Here is a 25483-nt window from a genome sequence, read left to right as displayed (position 1 = left end):
CAATCACACAAAAGTGAGACCAGAAAGTATATCTTAAATGTTTCAGCACTTGGATTTTCCTAACTACTTCTTTCAAGTTCTTTATGAACAACTTGTATATAGATCAAAACATGCTAATTTCATCATTGCTGGCCAGCATCATAAAAGAATCATATGAAAACATATGGGCACACTCACCAACTTTTTAAGCAACCAAATCTTTCATAGAACTATTGAAGTCTCTTCATGAGATAAAAGAGTTTTGCTGTTTTGAAACAATAGTACTTCTTTTTTTAATATGAAAACATATGAGAGTGCTGTGTGTCATTCATCATCTGTCACCTTTTCATTTAAAACACTGTCAAGGGGCTGCCTAAATATGTAAAGGTAGCAAGGGCTAGTACACTGCACAGCCAAGACAGGTTTGGGTTTTGACCCTGAACACACTGCCAAATTCCCCAAAGCAACAAGAACAAAATATCAAAAAACCATATGCAATACCTGGTTATGAGATGTACCTTATTTTTTTTATTTTTTCTCTCTTGCAACAGTCTTTGAAGGAGCATTGGTGAGCTGCAAGTATCTGTCCTCAGAGATGCTCAGGGATAGGAAATGCATCCTAAAGATTGGCCTAAAGAAGGTGAGAGGAGGCAAGAGCACTAAGAAAATACAGACTCACCATATGAAAAATTGCCAACAGAGCAGATAGAATGGCTTAAGGCAAATTCTGCTAATAACCTAGAATTAGGTGAACTGAGCTTTTCAAGGTGTATATGCCACAAAGAAAACCTACAGAAACATCTACATATTCCTTATAGCAGTTGTTTGTCTAGCATCATCATCAGAATGGAGAACACTTCACATGGTTAAGATTAGCAGACACACTCCTAGATAAAAGAATTTATCTCCTCATTATGGTAAACTTGAGGAGTTAACTGAGGTTATAAGCCACAAAACCACAACCACTACACAAATGTGGGTACCTTGGACCCAATTTTTAGTAATAAATCAAATGCAATGTGGTGCTTGCAATGGTACTTGAATACAGCCATGAGATATTTCTAGATGCATGAGACAATTTCATACTGCACCTTACAGTGTTCAGCAACCACAAAGCACAAAACTCACCTCAGGAGACCTTATGATTTTGGAATAGATACTGATGGCACCATGACCTAAAAGAGAAAGTGTGAGTGTCTAGGTACTATGCCACAAAGGGTTTAGGCTTTAGTGTTTGGCAGTTTCTAGTTTATACATAAAGATAATAGCATAGAATTAAGAGCATTTGCTGACCATTTGGTGACAGTTAAGTACTGGAGTCTAGCTCACTAAGGAAAGTTTGGACAATGCAGTCTTCTTACAGCAAAAATCTACTGTCTGTTTATTCAAAGAGGAATAAGACTGTAGCAAGAGTAGGAATTCTTTCGGATTAGCTGGAAAAAGATCAATAAGAAAAAAAAACAAGTATCCAGATCCCTACACTAAATCATAGATGGTAGCTAACGTGGTTTTTATACCAAAAAAATTAAAAAAAAAGGTGGGGGGAGAAGCCTCTGATCTATCTGTTAAGAACTACAGTTCTGAAAGTTTGACTGGAGGGCCAGCAACACAGCATAGCTTTGTAGAACCATGACAAGGAGTTTCCTGAACAGGAAAATATACCATCTGACATTTAAAAAAATCAAAACCCATTCTAAATCCTATCTGGAGTACAGTAGGCTACAAGCATGCATTCATATCTTCATGTTAAAAGTTACCAAAGGTACAGACCATTTTAATAGGTCCATTCTGCAGCAGGTTAAATTTCTTGACAAATTTACAGACTTATATGTGTTATAAGACTTTTCTGCACTTGTTTAGCTTAATGATTAATTAGAGACATTGTCCCCTTACAGGTGGTGAAAATGAGATCTAAAGACTCTAACAGATAGTCTCAAGGTTGAATAGCTAGAGGAAAAGTCAGAACAAAAAGCAGAATGCTGTTCTGACTTTTCATACTGTCATTGGATTATGCTACTTTTCAGAAAGAGTAGGTGGCCAAAGTGGTGCTAAATCTATGAGATAAAGACCTACCCAGTCTTTGTCCAGCTGAAAAGAAAAAGACTTTCTGGCTAGAGTTCAAAACCTGATAACCCACCTGATCAGTAGGCTCCCTAGAACGGAAGACTTACTAGTTGTGAAAATCATCTTGGATTTTGCAAAAAGTCCTGACAATATTCCCCTTCCTATCATTTCACCTCCATCATGTTCATGCCAAACTCCAGCCAACTGGCTTCCATCCATACTTCTGCTAGAAAAGGAAATTATATTTTCTGGCTCCACAAAATAGGAGACATAGAATTAGCATTATCAGGGTATTGATGACTTGATAGTTAATAGTATTTCATGCTCCTCCCCAGAAGCTTCAGCACAACAGGGGTCAACTGCTAAAAACTGTTAGGTGTAAGCGTAGTCACCTATCACCACCTTCTGATATCTCAGCCACGTGCAGATGAAACCACCCTAAGGCAAATCTATCCACCTTGAGACCCATGCTTATGTCTATGGCATCTTATAGCCACTGGAATTAGAGATGGATGGAAGACCTTGGTTGAATAATAAAGAGACAAACATGTTCCCTGAAACAGTCAACCACTCAGACTGTTATTGCCAGGAACAAAGGAAACACTTGCAACTAATTTGAAAAGCATCTTTCATAAATATATGCTAGTGTAGATATGTATATATAAAAGATGACATTTGGGATACAAATGTGACTTAACTTGGGCTGTGTTCATAAATCAAGTAACACTCATGACTTGAAGATATCCATGAAAGTAATATTATGTGGTTTGTGATATTTTAAGCATGAATAAAGCATGATTCAATTTTCCTATAATTAGACAAAATATATAAACCAGGACTTTACCACAGAAAGATTTTTATTAAGCTCACTTTCAAAAGACTGCCTTTCTAACACTCCTACTCCTCTCCCTAGGAACTGCATTTACTAGAGATTTGCTATAATAAGAGAACAGTACCAATAGCATTTTGGATATGTTCAGAATACAGAGAGCTACTGTCACCACTGCTTTAATTCAGTATATTCTCTTTTTCCTGAACTTCCAGAATTATTCTAGTGTCTGATCACACTGCAGATGAAATAGTTATTTTGGCAAGCTGCCAACCAATTTCTGTTTGAAACTTAATATCTCTCCAACCGGCAACAGAAGTAACTGTTTGACCTCTTCCCTGGTTTTGGTTTTTGGGTTTGGTTTTTTTTTTTTCTTCCTATTTGTGCACAACTTATTCATAAAGATGTTATGGTTAAGTATGTTCCACCTGAGAAGTTTTTACACCTTTCTGGTTTTCTGCCCATGAATCTCTGACTGTTAAGAACCCATAGACCATTGTCAAAAGTGCTGCAAAACTTTGTATCAAAAACTTAGTTAAAACTAATGCTATTAATAAATTTTCCTGATTAACATTTTGATGGTATGTAACTACTCCAGAACATTCTCTTTCTCTCTCTAGCAATATATTTATTGCCTTGTATTGAGATGAGCACATGTACATCCAGATGTGCACTGACACCAGGTACACTAACAGCAATGATTTCACTACAACAGCTGAATATACTACTGCAAAGGAAATTGTTTTAAGATAAATGTCTTAAAACTAAGACATTTAGTCTTAGTCAGCTAAAGCGCAGGTTGATGCAGACTTGCAGAAAGTGTAGAATTCCACCATCATGTTCTTCAACGTTGTGAAATGTTTACTTCTCTTTTCTGCCCCATAAAAGGAAATGACCCAGAGGAGAATTGACTTCAAGTCTTAATCCCAGTTGGGGTTCTACAATGAATGCCCAGAATATATATACCTGAATTATTCCTACTCTCTTTCCCATGCAGTGGAGATGCGGTACTGTCTGATCTCACGCAGCTGTTGTTACATTCATATAACATAAGTCTTCAAATGGTTGCACGACTAAAAAACGCCACCAAATAATTGCAGAGAAATTAACAGCAGTGAAACGAATAGTTTTTCTCACGTGAAAAGCAAAAGGAGCAAATGCAGAGATTTCCAAAAGGCCTCCTTACTGGTAGCATCTCCATGCAGTATGGAGCAAGATGAGCAAGACTTAAGGATCTTACCACAGTGTTCTCAGTATTCATGACACAGGCTTGGTCCAGTACATTAAGGCAATAGTGAAGATGCATTTATGGTATATAAAACTGCCTTACCTCTGTTTAGTTCTTGGCTGTACAGAAAAAGGAGTAAGGCAAACCTAATGGTTTGCAATGGTATAACTGGAGCCATGGTACGGTGGTACCAGCATGATTACACAAACTGAAAAAATAAAAATAAAAAATCACACCTGTATCTCATATAGCTGCTGGTAAAGACTATGTTTAAGTAAATCTTCACAAAGTTACTGAAGCAAGATTGGATGGCTATGAAAAAGAGAGTTAACAAAGGACATCAAGAAATGAAAATAGCTGGAAATGAAAGCTATTATGAAAATGTACTTGTTAAATGACTCTCACATGTCAGAAAGTAAATTCTGCAAAACCCTGGAGTGCTACCAGAGTGCATGACCATATCAATGAGTTGAATTTTCAGACAGAATCAGTGAAGCTGGATGTCACACCTCAGCATGAAAGATAACATCAATAAGCTTATGACAGAAAACAGGAAGATATGGACGGGATCAAACTGCTCTGTGCAAACATAAATGGTTGGGACCAATGAAAGGACTGTGTGCCTTTTAGACTAGCCGTCCACTTTTTCTGATTATATCAGCTCATCTAATGAAAAATACCCATTTCCGGAGGCACTTAGGTTCTCCTATATCCTGTAACTGTTACAGGGGAAGACTTCCACAGAAGACTGTTAAAAAATGCTACCTTCTGCATTCTGACCAAGAGCACAAAGATTAATAAAAGTAACAATTTCACTTCAGATATGCTCAGAAGTCAAGGTTACTCCTGGATTTCAGAAAGTCTCCTGTATGGCTAGTATATTCTTTCCAACACAACTTGGAAAAGAGAGCAGCAGAAAACAAAATATGTGAAGAAATACAGAACTGGCATGGAGCACTCAATTTCCAGCCAGCTCTGAGATCAAAGGGCCAAGTTTTACAGCTACCAGAAGAATCAGTGGGAAGCAGAAAGCGGAGATGCACCTGCTACAAACTGCGTAACTACCCTGGAAAAAAAGGAAAGGCAGAAATAGGGCAGCTAATCATGCAGGGATTTATTTCAAGATGTGACATTTTCTCTGCCTTCAGAGATTTCCTCTGAACCTCGAACAATGTCACTTCCTTCTGATTACCCTCTTCATGACTTGAGAGCAGCCCACAGCTTTCAAATTGATAGGGTTATGCAAAATGTAATGAGTGGTAAACTAGACCATTAATTCTACTGGTTAAATAAAACCAACCTCTCCCTCTGTATCCATTGGGGCTTTCTGAAGTGGGAGTGAAAACCACACAAAAAAACCAACCGCTGACAACTAAAGCTATTAGTAATGACATATGAAAATAGCTATTTTGAGGTGTTGCTTTTGCATCCACCATTTTCAAACTAGAAAAACATTAACTGCATCTGAATATCATGATGGACAGAATGTCACAGAGAGCAAATAGATGCTGCAAGCAAAATGAAATGGGAAAGCACAGTATCTTTCTTCAATGACAATACACCAGAACTAAAAAAGGAGGCTGTGGCAGCTTTTCAGTGCTCTGGAGGTTTTGTAGTCAGCCATCACCACCGTACCTGCTCCATTACATTTTGTTCAAGGATTATTGGCATATATCCAAAATGGGAATGGGGCAAGGAAATGAAAAGCATGTATAACTCTTCTTCTTCATATGTATGTTGGCTAGGTGTTTGGATCCAGAAGTTTCAGATGATTATTCACCACTTAAAGCTATCCCTCAGTTACTATTCTGGACTGTATCATATCTGTGAAAAAACATGCACCATAATAATAACAAGGATGATTACAGCCCTTGCCATCATCAAAGTACTTTTGAGGTAGTTGGATTAACAGTAAACTGCTAATCCAAAGAGAGAGAACTCTTTTATTGACATGATTTAAACACGGTGTTTGCCAGAAATGCATGGCAATTATGTCCTGAGCAGCAGCCACAGTTTTTTTGCACAACTTATGCAGAATAGATTACTTTTCAACATGCAGAGGAAAAATTTTGCTATTTAAAGCATATACTTCTGGCTTCAGTTATTGACCTATTACTAATGGGACTCAGTGTCACCCATAAAATCATTATTTTATGGTAAGCTGAAGTGCATCACAACATTATTTTACTAAACCGCATTCAGTGTACTGTAGATCTTCCCCTGCCTGTTTTTCAGAAAATTTTAATGAAGCCTTTAACCTTAGTAAGTTACCTACTGCTAGCCACAAAGTGCTGAAACACCTTTTTGTATATCTGCATTCAATTTCTATTTGGCAGAAAGTAAAATTATTTTGTCCACTGTCCATCAGTAATCTATGCTCATCCCTTTCTCATTACAGATTGGAAGAGGTTCTGGTCCAGTGATGGCTCTAGCAAGTGTGTTATATACTGGAAAATGTTTTTCATTAATACCTTGATTTGATAATAAATGATGCACATGCAGTACTTGAACCGTATGCTTCCACAAAACTGAACTCAAATGAGTTGTCTTGAGCTGGAGCCCACTGAGACCTCTGGCACCTGAAACATGAGACCACCCCTGGTACAGCATAAATACTGCTGCCCTCTCCTGGACTGCCTTTCCTGCACTCCTTTTCCTGGACCAGCCTTCCCTGTGGAGCTGGCAATCATCTGACATCAAGCTTCAGCAGGTTGAGGTCTAAATCATATAGGGTCTGTCATTAAACCTTAGTATTCTTACGTAGAGCAGAGACTTACTTCCCTGTTAGTCAATATGCAGATCCGTTTGTGCTTCATAACTGACAGCTGTGAATTAAATTAGTGTAAATTAAATTAGTACGATGTACCTGTTGTATAGCTGTAACTAGCATAGAGACATAACTCATCTTTTTCCTGACAGTCTTCACACAAAAAACTTATGCTGAGATTATTACCTAAAGGAGGAATTAAGGTAAGAAAGTAGCCTCCTTAGGCTCCTCTCTACTCAGTGGAGAAACAACCTCCACTCACAGAAGCTTTTCAGTCAGCGACATCAGAAACTTCTTACTCTGATACTGTTTCACCTTAAACATACTGATAGGAAATATAATTAAAATATCTTATACAGTGATAAGAATCTTACACGAAAATTTTAAGTAATACAGAGAATAAGTTATTTGTGTATTAGCAAAGTCAGTAGGAACCATTTGGCAAAAAAAAAATCAAGCATGTTGTGATCTGAATCAAGATTTCAAGAGCTAATACTACTTTTTCTTTCAAGGTAACTGCAGTACACTTCACGTTTGTTGCAGGTTTGAAACATTACACATACTGTGCTAAGAGACTCTCAATTTAAAAATGACAGTAAACCCAATAAAGTGAAATAACGTTTAATTCCCTTTTTAAATGTGCATTTGAATTCAATACAGATCTGTAAGGCACTCTTATAGGTTAAAAAAAAAAAATAATCAAACATTCTTTCCAAAATAAGGACAGTCACAAGGCAATGGTATGTGCATAAAATATAACCTTATCTGAAACATGAAATATGAATGTTCAGGTTTTGGATGCATTGCAATGTAATGCCATTTCTGTATGATGACACTACTCAGAGTAAATATTGGCACTGTAAATGATTTCTTATTGGGGTTAGGGGCTTGTATTCTCTTCATATCCCAGTAAAAAATAAACTCTTTAATAAATAAATATATAAAATAAATATTTGCTATCTGGAAATGTATAAATAGGTCCATCCTGAAGAAAAGTTCCAGCTCTGACTATGATGCATCGACATCTAAGGTCCGTCACTAAAGTGGAGCCACTAAAACTTCATAAACAGTTCTCAGGATTTATTACTATTTTACAGTCCATTTCTTTCTACTTCTTCCAGCTGTTGTCTCATCCACATGATGTAGGTAGTTCTTTGCTAATTTATGGACCATAGGTAATCCAGACAAAACTGCCAAGAGTTTGTTATTTTTAAAAAAGTCACACTCCAACTTCCCTCTGGTTACTGGCTACGAAACAGTTCAGTGAGTTTGAAGGAGGCTGGTCCACTCTCAGCTTTAAGGCTTTGTCTCCTAAATCCAAAGGTTAGAAAACAGAGGCTTGCCTATCAACAAAGTAGCTTCTTCTAATCCAGCATCCTAGACCTCTGCAGGTTCCTTATGCTGGGATTGCCATGAAAGCAAGGGCAATGGCTCCAGTATGGGTTTTTTTCCAAAGTTGCCTACTTCCTCAGCTGTATCCTAATACATCTTTGTACAGTTCTGGAACTCTTTCAGGATCCACGGGCCGGGGCAAGAAATGTGTGAACTTCTGGTGTCTTTTGGACCTTGCCCCATCTCTGGGAGTACCGTCTTTGTTAAGTGCTACGAAGTACCGCCGCCCCGAATCTCCATGTTTGTACACATTGGACGAGTAGGTGTTGTACCAGTTTTCCTCAAACTGCTCCCTGAAGATGCATTCAGAAGTTAGTTTCTCCTACAGAAAGAAACAGTGAAGAAAAATAAGAAGCTGTCTCTAGATATCTGAACACACATGAAAAACATATGATAAAAATAAAGAAAATGGTTTAGGCTTTGTGCGGCCTTACTGTTCATTTAACTGTCAACAAATCAAACCCAAGAAGAAGTATGTAGACATGACACTGAGTTTGGAAGCCTACTTTAACCTTTATTCTTTTGAAAACCGGACCTGTACATATACAATTTTGGATTTAAATACGAATTGGGTAACTTTCTCTCTAAGAAGGCATTACTTATTTATGATTTAACTAAAATTCACCTGACCTACAGGAACTACATTATGTAGACTTCTGTCTTGGGGTATCTACCATTCTAGAAATGAGATACGGTGGAAGGACTCAGGTGCAATGTAACAGATCAGGAACGTTATTTCCATGTGTTCTTTGTGATGTGCATCACATCTTACGTTTTAAACAGGACTAACCCTGACCAAAGGAACTGAAGAGGCAGAATATTTTATCTCAAGATGTTTTAAGACTTGAAAGGAGAAGAGTTTAAGACTGTTATTACCCTGATAGTATTGGAAAAATCAAAAATTATATTTTTACGGTTATATGTTGAAGTTATTCAACAGCTAGAAATCAACTGTGATGAGTACAAGCTTATTTTCGTTCTTAAATGCAAATATCCCAGTTGGGATCTACAGATACTGCAGGTACTCTCGCACCATTCAGATTTTTCAAATAACAGCGGTACCCAGCCGTGACACATGGTATTATCCTTTTTCCCAGCATTTGGAAGAATGTTTTTATGTTAAAAAGCTGGTACCTGGAAGTAACACCTGCTGATTTGTAAAGGAGCATTAGACTATACATAAAGGTCAGGGTACTATACTAATTGTTGTTTATTTGTTCCATAACTATCCTTTCAACTTTTTTCAAGTTGTATTCAATGTTTTTGATGATAGACTATGCACTATGATACATTTGCAGTATTGCTAAAAAGAAAATTAGATAGCAGGCAACTTAATGTTGTTTGCATAGCTGGTTTAATTTAGCTATTTTTGTCGTAATTCAAGAGGAGTATTTCTTTTCAGTTCTCTTCATCTAGGACAGAGAATCTTTTCCCATTGAATTTTTAGTATCCAAGGCTATCCTGTATACTTTAAAAATATACATTTCAATATGAAAAGATGTTAGTGCTTTAAAAGCTAAGATGACCTCAGCTAGCTACTTGAGGGGTTTGCATAGTGCTAAGAAGTGAATCAAAACCACAACTTGTACGAGCTGACATGAAAGCGGTACTTACAGAGCCATAGAGTTCTCCCTTCTCATTCATTCCAAGGTAAAGGCCACTGTCCACGCCTCTAATACTGACCAGTCCCACTGCCACACTGATGAATTCAAGGATACCTGAAAAAAACAGAGATTGCTTTAATTCAACTTGTAAGCATACAGTACGTAGCATCCAAAATGCAGTTGACAACAAGTAGAAAATGTATGTAGTACAATAAATGTGGCCTAGTTTTTCTGAAACTGCAGATACTCTATGGAAATGTATACAACATTCACAGGAAAGCCATCTGAGAGACTTCATCTAGGAACAAGAAACCTACACCGTTTAAGAAGCTTTTTTTTTTAATGTTGAATATGAAAGGATTTTATTCAGCGCGGAGGCTAAAGCATTCAGTACTATGCAGTTGGAATCTATAATGATTACGCACTATTTGCTAAACTGCCTACTCAAACATTGGAAGGTAGGTTTGAATTACCTGAAAATATACTTTACTTTCTCTATAGCATTATCTTAAAAAACCACATGCATTATCAGATCATTTGAATGGGCATCAAAGTACAGATGGGAATTTTATATAACAGAATATACCCACAGGAAAAAAAAAAAAAATATTTGCCAGACATCTTATCTAGCATATGGGCCCACACCTCTTGACACAACTTGCTGTCTTCAGTGCAGGCTTTTTATGTGCAAGAAATATGCTGCTTATTTGCTAATGCTTGGGTAGTAGCATTATTTATATTACATTTGCCCAAAAATGTAATATATATTAATAATCTAAAGTATCTGGGAGATGAGGCACTATTTGAAGCCTGAATTTGGTAAGGGTATGCCAACATATTTAACCAATTGATATGCACAGATTACAGTACATACAAAACATGAAAGAAATGGAACGTGTGAACTGGCTTTTTGGAAGTTGTTAACAATGTAAACAAAGCCTCAAAAAGAAGTTATTCTAGAGTCATACCTAAGATTTTGCTCTGCAGCAGCAAAACCACAAAACCTTTAAAAAAAAAGTCTGAATCTAAGGTAAGTGGTTTTAAATGGCGCATTTGATTTTGATGATGACTTATTGTCTATTTGCTGCATTTATGATTACTCTTTTTCATTCAGGACCATTTTTCACTCTCAGATGGACTGTCTGGACTATGCAATAATTTAAAACGTTTTTAATTTTAATTGAGCTTTGGCATGTTTCTTACTTATATTGCCAAGCAGCAAAGAAAATAAACCCTTTACAAAGAGTAAGCATTAAAAACTCCGTCGCATGTAAATCATCCTAATCTTCCAGTTCCTAAAGCACAAAGTCCCACAGAAAGAGGTCGAGGTATTTTGTCTTTCTGGTATCATTTTCAAAGCCACCCTTTTTCAAAACTGTAATAAGCAGGTGATTCAACCCACAAAGCAACCACATCAGACAAACCTGCCGAGAATAGCGGTAGAATAAAGGAAGAACATTTCTAAAAAGCCCAGTAAATGTTTGATCTGGGGCTAACTTTTTTTTCTTCTAAACCAAGGATTTATTTCATGTTTACACGCTGTAGGAAATCTTCCTTCTGAGAAGAACTGACTGACTACTGCTCTTTTACTTCTGAAAACATCCATGTGTTATAAAAGCAATTAAGAGCCATTCCAGCAGATTGTTTTGACTATGGGGAGGATGATAGGGAACTCTTTAATCACCTTTTTACGACTGCTAAATCAATACACGCAAAAAGCCCCTCACACGTAGCTGACAACAGCATGTTTGTTCAGACGTCCGGTTGCTACAACTACCATTTAGGATTTGCTCTTGCATCTCAGGAAACATTTACATTTGGGGGTTGTCTTCAACCTCCTTTTGGTTTACTGGCAGAGAAAGTCGACTGCGAGGCGGTTTAAGCATTTGAGCAAGGCGGCGGTTTAGGCCCCTCTGCTTCAACGTCCTTGCCCCGCAGAGCAAAGCCGCCTAACGCGGCCCGAGGGCCAGCGCGCCCGGGCCCACGCTCCCTGTGACTCCGCGAAGCCCCGGGACGCTCCGGAGCGGACAGCGCCTGCACACGCAACCCGTCCCGCTTCCCACCTTTCCCGCGGCACCTGCGGGCGTGGGCGTGCGCTCGCAGACCTCCGCCACAGGCCGAGCCAGGCATACACGCGTACCTCCCGCCAGCGCGTGGGACGCGCAGCCCTCCCTCTCCGCCTTGTCCTGGTGCAGCCCCCGTGGTTTAAAAACGCCGCGGGGGGTGGGTGGGTGACGCCGGTACCCAGAGCTCACCCACCTGCCCCGGCATCAGCGGCAGGCGTCACACCTCCCTCCCAAGGGTACGACTGCTGGCGCCCAGCTCCACACGCGTGCCCTCGCCTACACGCAGAGGCACCCGCACCCAAACGCACGCGTGCCCACCCGCCCGCCGGCGGCGGGCAGAGCGCGGCCGGGGGCCGTGCCGCAGCCGCCTACCGAAGAGGCTGTGGTCCTGGCGGGTGCCGCGCACGCTGCCGTCGGGCAGGATCTGCAGGTGGAAGCCGGTGCGGCAGTACAGCTGCCGCCGCCGCAGGATGCCCTGCAAGTGCGCCAGGTCCGCCGCCGCCGCCGCCGCCGCCGCCGCCGCCGCCGCGCCGCCCCCGCCCCCGCCGCCGCCGCCGCCGCCGCCGCCCCCGCCGCGGGCCGCCCGCTCCGCCGGCGCCCGGCGGTCCCCGAGCAGCGCCGGGCGCTCTCCGGCGGGCGGCAGCAGGAAGTGGGCGCCCACCGGCTGCCCCAGGCCGTCCAGGCCGCCCAGGAAGCCCCCCACCTCGGCCAGCGGAGCCATGGGGGCGCGGGGCGAGCGGGCTAGGGCGCGGCGGCGGAGAGCGGCTGCCGGCCTCTCCCGGCGGGCATGTGGGGGTGCGCGGCGGGGCCCCAAGCATGGGGAGCCGGCAGGGCAGAGCCGGGCCGAGCCGTGCCGAGCCGAGCCGAGCCGAGCCGTGCCGTGCCGTGCCGGTGTGAGCCAGGCGGCGGGGTGGTGTTTATCCGCCCCGCGTGTGTATATATATATACGGCGGTCCCCCTGACATATGCTAATGAAGGCCTCCGCGGGGAGGCTGCGTTTGAAATTGTAAACCGGCTCCCCCCTCTCCTCGCACCTTCCTCTGATCTGAGCTGACGGCGGGGAGGGAGGGAGGGAGGGAGGGAGCTGCTGGCGCGGCTCCCGCGCCCCGCCGCGCGCAGCCGGTCACCCACGGGCGCGCACACGCGCGGGCGGGGAGGGTGCAGGGGGGGGCGGTGGGCAGCTCCTGCGCGGAGAGGAGCGCGGAGCGGAGCGGGCGGCGGGGGGGCGGGCAGCGGGCAGGCGGGAGCGGGGCCCGGGCGGGAGCTGCCGGAGCATTACGTGGACAGGTGCAAGGAGAGGCAGGAGGGAAGAAGGAGAAAGGGCGTTACCTGAGGGTTAGACCTGCCCAGACACACATGAAAGAAAAAAAAAACCCCAAAGATCTGACAGTTTTGCTCCCTGTTTCTGAAACGCTAATAAAACGCACATGCATTACCCTTTCCTTTTATCGCTTCAGCTACAAGGAGGGGAATTTCTAAAGAAATTGGCATAGTCAGGGAGGTGTTTTCCCCTCTGCAACTTCTCCCTCGCATTTAATTCATCATTTAATGTGACACAAACCTGATCTATAGCGTTTGGGTATCGACACAGCATCTTAAAAACATAAATGGGACGGCCCGCGGTTTGGGATAAATACTTTCAAAGCCTGCAGAGAAGAAGAAAGAAAGACTGGGAGACGGCTCATCTAATCCATCTTCTTTGGGGTTTTGCATCGGGCCCGTAACCAAAGCCTGTGAGCATCACCGATTGGCAATACTACCCTCTACTGAAAGATCTCTGTCGTCTTTCTACAGGGTTCTCAATAAGTTTAGGGCTTTGCTGTCCTGTGCCAGATGAGCACGTGCGGGTTTTTTTCATCCCCAAAGTAGAATGGCTCACGCACGCAAAGGTATTGGTGGAACACCTGTTCACTATTCGCAATGGTGAACCAACGGTATATGAAAACTAAGAGCTTGGCTTTTGCCTCCTTTGCTGCCCTTTTCTGTAACGCCTAAGGAATTTTAGGCCTCCAACTACGTGACCCGTCTTAGCGTTCAAGATGCGCAAAGCAGTTCCTTGCCAATGTTAAAACATGGCATCAGAGTCTAAAACGCAAAGATCTTTCATAGTTAACTCTTTCAAAAGTTCGAGAGAATCATTTGGCAGTTTAAGGTTTCATTTAAACAAAAAAGTTGCAGAGAATCATGAAAGATTAGTTCTCCCATCTTGCTCCATGGTCTTTTCAGTCACAGTCTAAATCTGAGAGATCAAATGGATTTGACTGCTTAGCTTTATTTGCTATGGAGAATATAGGGCTAATTAATTGGCAGGTGCTTTAAAGCAGGTAATGTTACACCTTTTCATCACTGCAGTCCTAAGTACTGCCCCTGTGTGCACCTGAATTATAAAAAGCCTGCTTTAAAGCAAGTGATTTACTGTAGAGGGATTTAAAACTGAAAAAACTAACGCTAAATACAATGATCAGATAAATCACCTCAGAAGAGAGCACAGGCGGACCTGCTCTGAAGGCAGTTACAGATAGATGTTGTATTATTTTACCTTTCAGATAACAGGAGCCTGTCATGTGGTGGGACCCAAAAATCCACCATAATCGAGATTTCAAAGCACATCTGTGTAAACATTATCACATCAGTGTAAAACATCAACCAATGAGCTTTCTCTTTGAACCAAATCTACTTAATTGCAGTGCTAAATCAAAGAAATAGATCAAAGTTGAATAATCTATATGGCACCTATTTCTCAAGTAGCCTGTACACCGATTACTGAAATATACCTAAAACGTTTGAAACACGCATCAAGTATTTTTATTGACATGACTGGCAGGTCAAGATCAAACTGTTCATCACAGCTGCTGAGTTGCAGGACATGCACTAGGATGGTACCGCTAAATGGAGGAGGTCTGTTCTTCCAAGCCCAAAGATGCTCCAGTAAAGGTAATGTTGCCGGGTCCAAGCCGTACTCTCCGAGTCCTGCAAACGGTAGAGGGCTCTTCTGGCTAGATGGCACCGCTGGCCCCAGTAGAGAAGGGGTTTGGTTTTTTTTTCAAAAAGAAAAATCCTTCAGCCGTCACACGCTGGAAGACCCTTCTGGTTAAATCTCTGCTGTTATATAATGGAAACATTTAAAGTAGAGTGGAATATATAACATCGATCTTTTCCGAGTGGAGTCTTTAATGTCTGGGCACTAAACCGGTTATGCTGTTTTATAAAGTACCAGAAAAGAAACAAAAAGATAAGATTTTTTTTGGTGTTTGCACTAGTCATGTGACAGGAAAAGATAACACTAAAGATTTTTTTTTTTTTTGCACCTTCTGAGACTATACCATGGGAAGTTAAATAATTTTGAAGTGTGTTTTTACAAGAGTACATAATTCAACGTAAAGTATACAGTACAATCTAATCAACTCTACATATACTTCCTAGAGACCGCACTTTCAGTGTCATTGAACAAATACATATATGGTCAAGTTTTTATTTCCATAGCAAGTAGCTAGGGCTTCTATAGACAATATAATTACTGTGTATTTCCTAAGAATAGGATATTGTCATAGGCAAAACCTGGTGGCTACCAAGGGAGTGGAGAAGGCAGTGGACTGAAGTACGTATATGTATAGAGATAGCTATATATCTATCAGGTTGATTAAAAAAAAGATGTTAGCTGTAAAACCTTTTGTCCTGCAATTTGTTGCACCTTTATTAATTTTAGAACTCCCTTACAACAGTGCTGTGCCAGCCATAAAATTTTAATGATATAATAAAATATTGGCTAGGCGAATGAAGAGGGGGTTCACAAATACATGAGAAAGCAAACACGGGGTGGAATAAAACCAACCGAGTAGAACTTAAAGGGCTATGTCTAGCTGGAGATACCTGTGTATCATCGTCAGTTCCAGATTCTTCCTAGATTTGGACAAGAAAACATGGTTGGCTGCTTTCAACAAGATGAGCAGAACATGCAGAAGTTACAGTGAGAGCCCTACAGAGCACTGCAAGTCTGAGTAAAATAAGGTGTATTCTTGCACAGGATTTACTAGGAAGAAAAAAACAGAATCATTTTCAAGGCTCCATGTACAAACCAGGTCATAATCTGATGATCTAAAGCCTTTTAAATGCGCTACATGCAGACTTTAAAAGCATTCATTTTTCTTCTGAACTGATACAGTTACAGGTAAGTATGCACGTATACATACATGTATATATAAGTATATCAACCTATTTACAAAAACTCAGACAATGGAAAAGTAATGCTGAAAAAAATTATTTTTCCTATGGAAAAGAAGTTCTACATTTCTTGCACCTTCATTTTTTTTGTTTTGTTTCTTTAAATGAAGACAGAAATTCAGAGGGCTTTTTAAGATTCATTATTTTATTGTCCATGTTTTTGTGGATACACATGAATAACTCCTGTATAAGCAGAATGGGACAGAAGCTAGGTAGTGAGCACACGTTTACATCCAGTTGCATCCAGTGAGAATGGACTTTTTCCACATGTATCAACATTCAAGTACCTCATTTGGTGGCTTTTATATTAGTTCTGTGACTGGATTATTGGATAAAAAACACCTTGATTTATTTAAATTACCTGGTTTCTGAATCTCTGCACATCAGACATGCAGACAGCTAACGGTTTTTGACTTGCTGCACAAATATATTGCACTCTTATTCCTTAGCAAACACCTCACCAGGGAAGCTCTGACTAACATACCTAGGTGTAAGCAGGTACAGATGTGTATTGGATTTTTTTAAGTGAAAAAAAGGTAATTGTATTGGTGAATGATGTCTTCTAATGAGGCAGCTAGAACCAAAAATATCTAAGAGCCACGTTCTACAAAATTTTCCAGACTGGATGCTTAGTCATGTAACTGCAGGAGAAGTAACTTGAGTTTCAGTCATCCTAAGGATCTGAAACTATTATTGTCTTGACACCTAAATATTGACCTTTATATTGGCCTTTTATCATCTAGTACAGAGATGTAGCTCAGATTCGGAGACAAGACTTTTGCTTGGGAATCATACATATACTTACAAATAAAGCAGTAGACATAAAAAAATTAACAAAAAAAAAGTTAGTTTTTAACAGATGGGAACAATGAAGTCAAGGGAATTACTTGAGGGATTAATTGGTTTACAGCATTGTCAAATATTGAAAGAAATGCAGTAACTCTATCATTCACCCCAGAGACCTGCCTTTCCAGACAGCTCTGAGGTAATTCAACCTTGGCCATGCTTACAGTTGTATGATCTGTCAGATTGTCCGTTGACAAACATGGCCACAGTTCTCCCTTGACACAATATCATAACCACCAAAATGTTTCTTAGGAATTGAAAATGCATAAGTGTCTTAAACCTATCAAAATGAGTTACAGTTTGTGTATTTTCCGAAGTCTTGTTCATAATATTATAAAAAGCCATCAAAGATTTAGGAAAAAACCCAAGAAGTAAAACTGGCTGAAACTTTGGAAGAACATATTTATATAAAGAAGACAAAGACTGAGGCTGCACCTGACCATTGCAAAAAATGCCATAAGGTGTGCTGTGACTTGAAATGTTTGTGTGCCATTTATGAAGCTTCAAGGTAATGTAGGTGGTGACATGGGTTGTACCACGGAGAATGCCCTAACATGAAACGACACGGCCTATCGCCCATCAGCACCAGGTAGGGACAAAAGAACATGCCCATCTTTAACAACTGGTCTTTAACTAGTGCTTGGTTATGCTAAGGAGGCTGTCTGCAGCCAAGAATATTTATCAGAGGAGTGGCTGCTGACATGGCAAGCATCTGTGGTTTCCTGATGAGAGGTCTCATAACACAAGAGTATAAAAGGGTAGAAGATAACTGTAGTCTGGGGTCACTTTGAAATGAACAGAAAACACACTTGAAATAGGGGCCAGGAGAATCCCTCTTTTTCTGAGAGCCTGAGGTGCACAGAGAGGTGAAAAAAAGGGAGAGGTTGGATGGAGCCGGGGAAGGCAGAAGTTTCAAGCCTGCTGGTAATTAGGGAATTAAGTATTTAAATTGGGTCCCAACGCAACAATCCATTAAGCAACCAAACAGAAGGAATGTTATCTAGATCAGTCTAAGAATGGTGAAGGACAGCATTACTCCCTGTTGGTAAGTTGTTTAGCTTCATTTCACATTTCATTTCTAAAAACTCTTCCTTGTGGGACTAAGTGCCACCTATGGACAGTTGACAGCACAGTTCAAAAAATTACTGGCAGAGTCGGCCAGACTATTTGTCAGCTTTCAATAAACTTTAAAGTCAAAGATTGAATATGCCAAATGTTAGTATCACAGGCAACGCTGTTTAATTTCAGTCTATCTGGAACGATCCTCGTGCCTTTAGTTTCTGCTGTCTTATCGGGTGCACACCAAGAGTTTTCAAGGCTTTGGAAACAGGCTGGGACATTACTAGGTTTTACACAAGTGATGGAGCTGCAGCAGTCTTCATTCTAACAGTATAACTAGGATCACTGGATGCTTTTAATAAAGCCTTGGAAGTAAAACGGCGAACAATCTTGCTGCTGCAGCCACCTCCAGCCTTCAGGGTTACGAGGCAAGCGAGGTACGGTTGGAAGCTCTTCCTTTTCCGAAACTAGCGCTTCCAGATTTCTGCAAAGATACGTTGCTGGGTCACGCGGGCACCGTTCCTTGGGAGCAAGGCTGCAAAAAGACAGGGTTCGGCTCCGAGCGCACGTGGTCCGCCGGCCAAGCCGCAGCGAGGCCCACACGCGAGCCCCGTCCCGTCACGGCAGTTTCCACGCGTGGCCCTTCCCAGGCAGGCACTTCGGCTTAAACCGCCCGGACTCAGGTCCGTGCCCGTTCTCCGCATTTGGCCTAACCACCTCGTACCCCCACTAACTTGGCTGCAGCCCGCCGCCGGCACAGAACCTGCGGCTGCCTGCTGCTGCCTGTCCCGAGAGACGGGCGCGCCCCTCGGCCACCGCCGCGGGGCCGCCGCCCGCCGCCGTTGAGCGGGTGCCTGCAGCCTCGCCAGTGGGCTGCGAGGGCAGGCGGGCGGGCGGCGGAGCCTCGGCGGCGGGCGGGCAGGCCGGCCAGCGGCAACGGCGGCGGCGGCGGCGGGGCAGGTGGCGCGGGGCGGGGACTGGAGGGGCCTCTGGCTTCCCCACCCCTTCGCCGCTTCTCGCGAGGCTTCTGCCGGCAGCCCCGGGGGCTCGGTCCGCCGGTCGCTGGGGCGGAGCGGCGGCCATGGCCGCTCTGCGCACCTTCCTGCGGTGGCGCCGCCGCTTGGGCCCCGCGCCCGGCGCGCAGCCGGCGCGGCGGCTGTGGGCCGGCGGCGGGGCCGGGGCGGCGGGGCTGAGGCGGTGGCGGCGGGAGCTGGGCTGGGCGGCGGCGGGGGGGGCTCTGGCCGGCTACGTGGGGTACCGGCTGTCCGAGCGGCGGCGGGAGCCCTCCCGGGAGCCGGCGGCCGCCGAGCCGGGCGGGGCCCGGGCGCTGCTCCCCATCCCCGTGGCGGCCGCTGCCAAGGAGACGGTAGGTGTGTGCGCGCCGCGCCCCTCCCGCCTCACGGCCCGCCGGCCTCTCGCCTCCGTGCCGCGCTCGGCGGGGCGGCTCGGCGTGCCGGGGGCCCCGCCGGGCGCTGTCAGCTGCCTGGGGAACCGGCCGGGGCCGGCGGGGATGGAGGAACGTCGCTCCCCGCCCCTCCGCTGTGGAAGCGTCTCCGCCGGGAGGCGGCGGGGGGCGGCGGAGCGGCTCCCCGGGCTGTCGCGCAGAGGTGACCCTGCGTGGAGCCGGCCCCTGGGCTGGGAGGCGAGGCCGCCTGCGCGGGCAGGTTTTCCCCGGGAGAGGAGGGCAGAGGCAGGAGCTTGTCCCCCGTCCTCCCATCAGGCGAGAAGAGCTGTCACTGGAGCGTCGTGGTAGGCAGCGGGCCTTGGCACGCCTTCGCTGCGCCTCAGAGTGTAAACCGCGTGCATCTTACTCCGCTTCTCGTCTCTGGAGCTGTCCAAGTCAAACCTTTCTTTGACAGAAAATGCTGTTTTGCTGACGGAACCGCCGCTGAGAGCGCAAAACCTGTGCTCAACTTCTTTGCGTTTAGGACAGTTAGCTTTTTAATATCGTATTTTCTGTAGAGTGAAAGGTTTATGCAGAGCTTCGTAAGAAGTGACAGCATGGCGCTTGGTGCAAGTAAGTAGCGCTTCAGTTGGACTAATTCAGAGTTGGACTAATTGGTCGACTAACCACGGGTAGCAAAAAACAGTTGACGTGGACCTGGAACATGAAGGTTCCTGCGGTAGGGAGAAACTCCTGTACCGCGCCGTACGTAACGTATGGTAACGATAGGGTATTTTTCCTAAAAAAAATAGCCATTTTTAAAAAAGTCAAGAGCCGTGACTAGGTGGTTTGTCAGTATGGTATCTGCTAAGACTGGAAGTCAGTGGTGCAAACAGCCTGCTTTCTGTAGATCAAGTTTATCTTATAATATGTTTGGGAAGAGGATCTACGTTTTTGCAGTGGAGACCTTGGGCTTAAGTATGAATGTTGTTGGCCCCTTTGCCCTGAGTTGTTAGCTGAAAGGCAGATTCTGTTGGCAGCATCCTTTATGAAGCGAAGTTGAGCCAGGTATTTTTGATCATTCATGTACTTGTTGTCTTGAGTGTGTTACTGTGGCACAGAGGACCAAAGACAAACTCTTTCAGCCTTTCATCCAGTTTTGATTTGACGGAACGTTACGTTGTTTTACTTAGCCAGTCTTAATTCTCAGTCTTCTTCTCAAGGGAAGTATGTCTGCTGCACCCTTGAAAAGTCAATAAATTTAGTGTGATGTGTAATGATGAATTTTCACACGTCACTATAAAAGCATTGAGGTTGCAAAGTCAGAATTAAGGTTATATTTGAATCAAAGTAAAATAAAAAAAAATGTATAAGATGTATCTTCTATGTATACACAGGCTATTTTTCGAAGACAAACACCATGCTCCTATGTGGAAAAGGGCTCTAATTAATTCGCTTTTCCATTTGCACCGCAGAAAATTCAAAAGATTAACTTGAAATATGTCTACTTAGTATGTGTGGCCAGACTAAATGCACAGACTGACATCTCAGGATACTAGATTTATGTTGCAGTTTTTTTATTTTTGAACAAGTGGTCTCATTGATTTCAAACTGCAGATCTGAGCGCTCAGCATTGCTGAAAAAATGTCCTTTCAATTGAGGCCCCCCAAAAATGAGGATCAAATAGCTGTGGAATTTTTAGTCTGAACTAGTGGGTTCCTGTGCTTTTTTCTATTATTGACTGTCGTGCTGCAGAAGGGCTTGTGGGAATGACCGTAGTTTGATAAGGGATCTAGCTGGTGAACTACCAAGAGTAGTTTGACCATGAGCTCCATCTGCGATCTCTACTCCATTTGTGATTGCCCTCTAGACCTGTGATGAGCGCCAACTCTTTCATTACAGGTTTCTAAAACACCTCCAGAGGTGTCTTCTGGGGAAAAAAAGGATGCAAATACTGGGTTGAAATTGCGTTGAATGGTATTGATGGTATTCTGCAATTGTATTGTACTGTAATGTCCTTTATTAGAAGGCTGAATTAATGTCATCCAAGTGACAATAACTTTTGTACTTCCTAATTTTCAGTGTTGAGCTTACAACCTTAGTAGTGTTTAACAGTTTAAAAACCATAATAACTTTTGAAGGAGAAAATTCTGCCATGAAAAGTCATATAAGTGTTGGTGTTATTAGGACCAAGGTTGGAGCTCTTGAATCTTTAGAGCGTGTTTAGAGTAATGGCTGGAGAATGATAACCTGCAGTTTCTGCATAGATGAGTTTGATGGAAGTGGGAGACACATTTTCCTAGGAGGTTTTTATGTTTCTGTCATGTATTTGACCAACAAAGAATGACAAGGCTCAAGTATCTTGGGATCCTCTCCAGCTGCTTTTGGAAAGTTAAGGAGGAGTCAAAAGATGTTTCTCCTTTATTGCTGGTGCACAAAGTCCAACACCGTTTTCTGGGGCCTTCTTGTTTTGTCCTTCTACCACTTTCCTATTTCCCTAGTTCCCCATTTCATTTCCACTCTCAGTCTGCTTTTCATTCCACCAAAGTAAGTTATCCAACATCGTCTTTTTTCTCCTTCCATCCAATCCAAATTTTTCTAAAATTTCCATTTGCATGCTTCTTCCTTAATCTTCCGTCCAGCAGGATGCTTTTCCCAGATGCTGTTTGCTTGCATCTTTGGAAGCAAGAAGCAGGTGGTGTCTTTGCTCTCAATGTCTTGCTCTAGCAATCCACAGCAGCTGGTAGAAGCAGTTACACTGAATGTTTCTTGCATCACCCCTGGGGCTCTGACCTGGAATGACCACATAGCAGGTTGAAATTTTGGTGGACTTAGCTAACAAAATGATTATTTTGGGGTGAGAGTTTGCATAGGCTCATAACTTATTTCTTAACAGAACAACCACTAAAGAAAACCAGTCCCGACACTAAAGTGACCAGCCCTTGCAAAACCTGAAATCCTTTCCTTTAAAATGCGGAATTGCTAGATATTCTTAAAAAATCTAAAAATGTTCTAACATAGGCAAAACAAAATCTATCTCCTCCCATAGTTGTTTTTTTTTTTTCATTCAAAAAATTACATTCTGAAACATTATTTGATGATGGATAATTTCATTTTTAATGGTTAATGCATAGTAAGTTCATAACTGAAAACAGTATCACAATTATTCAGATATTCAAGGTGTTCAGGAGTATTCAAGATAGCTGTGGCTGTCTCATCCATATTGTTGGGGTTTAACCCTGGCCAGCAGCCACCACCCATCCCCACCCAGCCGCTCGCTCGCTACCCCCTGCAGTGGGATGGGGGAGAGAATTGGAAGGGTGCAAGTGAGAAAACTCGTGGGTTGAGATAAAGACAGTTTCACAGGTGAAGCAAAAGCTGCATGAGCAATCGAAGCAAACCAAGGAATTCATTCGCTACTTCCCATCAGCAGGCAGGTGTTCGGCCATTTCTAGGAAAGCAGGGCTCCATCACGTGTAAAGGTTACTTGGGAAGACAAAACAGCTTAGCTCTGAATGTCTCCTCCAGCTTCCTCCTTTTTCCCCGAAGCTTTTATTGCTGAGCATGATATTGGATGTTATGTGATATCCCTTTGGTCAGCTGGAGTCAGCTGTCGCAGCTGTGTCCCCTCCCAACTTCTTGTAAACCCCCAGCCTACTTGCTGGTGGGACAATGTGAGAAGCAGAACAAGCCTTGTCACTGTGCTAGCACTGCTTAGCAATAGGTTAAACATTCCTGTGTTATCAACACTGTTTTGGTCACAAATCCAAAATATAGCACCATACCAGCTACTGTGAAGAAAGTTAACTATCCCAGCCAAAACCAGTACACATATCTAGTATGGAATTCCTACATGGCTTTCTTATTTCTTGCGGTGAGTTATTGTAAAAGTGTAGTAAGTGGAATGGCCTTCTTGTTTCGTCTAGGCAGCTCCATCAGACAGCAGAATAGGTTTCTGGTCCCCCTAAATACTAAAAAAGGGGGTTAACCTAGTTTGCGTCTCGACTTTCGAAGAACAGCTTTCTTCTTGCAGGTCACCTTCTTCCAGATAATGTTCATATGGCCTGCTCATATGGCCTATGAAAGTATCTTGAGAGTTGTGCTGGGCCTAGTTAGTATCCTTACAGGTTACTTTTCTTCAGATTCTATCACTAAGTCCAAATAATGCTTGGCAGTAGTGATGGAATATATAAGAATATAAGATTATCACATATACTTTGATAATGAGTTGCTTTGTCCTACTGCTGTCATTTAGTATTTACTGATGCTCTAGTATTTATGGAACCAATAAATTTGAAACGGGCTTTTAGATTCCAGGACTAACACTGATGATTACACAGATGTTGATGGGACACTTTTCCTATTCTTGGCCAGTTCAGAAATGAGGTACATCATTTGACAGTAGCTGAAAAAAGCTGGTTTAGTCTTCTAGAGAAACAGAGTGTCAGAATGGTCTGCAGATCTTTCTCCCAGTTCTATGAAACTCTTACAGTATGAAACCTGATGAGCAACAGATTTGTGAATTTATGGACAGGTGACTAAGATACTGTTTGCTAGAAGTCAAGTAAGCTATGATATGTGTCACCAGCATGGGGTCAGTTGTGTGGCAGACTTTTTGAACAGACAAATCTCATGTAGTCAGTACAAAAAAAGTGCTTGACCAAGCATGTCATTGGAGGTATTCTGGTAGAGAGTAAGATTTGTTAGAGAAGCAGCATGAAACTAAGCTCCCGACAGGATTCCCTTTTCCCAGATGCTTTCTGAGAATAATTTCACTCCTGAGGACCAGGGGTCTATATGCAATTAGCTGGAGCAGAATCTTAGACGCTATAACAAAGCAACAGTGTTAATTCCAGGGTTGTTGCCACATAACATTTTGGAACCAAAGTAAAATTCTGCACTCGGAGCTGCTGGTTTTGCATGTGAAGGTTTTGGTGAAGGCTGGGAGAGCTCTACTAACAGACAGCTCCTTCAAAGTCTAGCTCCTTTAAAGTCTGCTTATACAGAACAGGGAACTCTTTGAAAGAACTGTTATTTTGATACAGATTCTCTATACTGACAACTGAGAAGAGTAGTGACCCAAGAGGAGCCCTGATCCCACATACTGCTTATGAAGTATCTACCTTGTCAGATCAGCTGTGTGTCATGTTTTTTCAGAGAAATAACAGTTTTAGAAAAAATAATCCAGTGTTGGAATTTCTCAGAGGAATGAATATTTGTCTTCTAGTTCCTTGCTTCCATGCTCCTTACTTCCAAAATTCCAGTGTTGTATATAAAGCTTATTAAAATGGTCTTGGAAATACCAGTGATGCCTCTTTGCACTCCAGAGAGGTCTTTTCTGTTGTCGTTGTGTAAAGGTAGGGAACTCCAGGTCTCTATTTATTTTTATAAAATATTCTCTGAGAATCACTTCCTTCAGAGGTGAGTTAGGAATTAAAAGGGGGCAGGGAAAGACAGACATAGAATCTGTACTTTATCACATTTCTTGAAGGCGCACTCATTTCCAGGAGAAGGAAGCTGCATACTTTGGATGTTTCCAGAGGTTTTTTTTCCTAATACCTCAGCAGTACTGTCAAACTCTCTCTTTGTGAAAATACTCAAAAGGTCAAGTTTATTTGTAGCAGCACATTTCTAGGTGGATTACATCATGCATTTCCATCTCTGTGAAATGAAGAACAAGACTTTAACTCCAAAAGTAACACAAACTCCCCTAGGGAGGAGACTCTCCTGCCTGCTCAAAGAGGATGCCATTCCAAGAGATGCATAAAGCATCATTTTTACAAGAACCACTTGCAGCTAACCTGTTTTCATAAGCATTGTGCATTTCATGTCATATGTCAATTGCCAAATGTAGGAAGATGTTTGCTCTTTGGCTGATGACATCTGAAACTCCTCAACTGTCATCATCCTGGGAAGGATACTGCTTGCCAGCCAGCTGTAGTGAGAGCCATGCTGAAGGAAAAGGAAGGTTTACCTCTCAGCATTAATTCTGTGTTCCTCAGGATGTTAAAAAAGGATGATACGTGTTTGGGACAGACAGATCC

General features: G+C 42.7%; 2 protein-coding genes across 3 annotated transcripts in view; one reads left to right on the top strand and one right to left on the bottom strand.

Moving 5' to 3' along the window:
• Positions 1-8021: 8021 nt before the first annotated feature.
• Positions 8022-14518, bottom strand: FGF20 (fibroblast growth factor 20). Its single transcript, XM_049796530.1, has 4 exons — positions 14469-14518; positions 12302-12921; positions 9874-9977; positions 8022-8581 (listed from the first exon to the last, which is right to left on the bottom strand). The coding sequence occupies exons 1-4, from the start codon at positions 14516-14518 to the stop codon at positions 8336-8338; spliced, it is 1020 nt and encodes a 339-aa protein (XP_049652487.1). The 3' UTR covers positions 8022-8335.
• Positions 14519-19108: 4590 nt separating this feature from the next.
• Positions 19109-25483, top strand: part of MICU3 (mitochondrial calcium uptake family member 3) — a 57770-nt gene continuing 51395 nt past the window's right edge. For both annotated transcript variants that reach the window (XM_049835684.1, XM_049835673.1), the window contains exon 1: positions 19109-19421. In XM_049835684.1, the coding sequence (XP_049691641.1) occupies positions 19137-19421 (285 nt within the window). In that variant the 5' untranslated portion in view covers positions 19109-19136. The remainder of the gene's footprint in view (positions 19422-25483) is intronic.

This window comes from Accipiter gentilis, chromosome 3, assembly GCF_929443795.1.
Source record: "Accipiter gentilis chromosome 3, bAccGen1.1, whole genome shotgun sequence".
NCBI classification, from domain to species: Eukaryota; Metazoa; Chordata; class Aves; order Accipitriformes; family Accipitridae; genus Astur; species Astur gentilis.
Note: the sequence above shows the minus strand (reverse complement) of the source record. Positions and strands in the feature narration are given on the sequence as shown.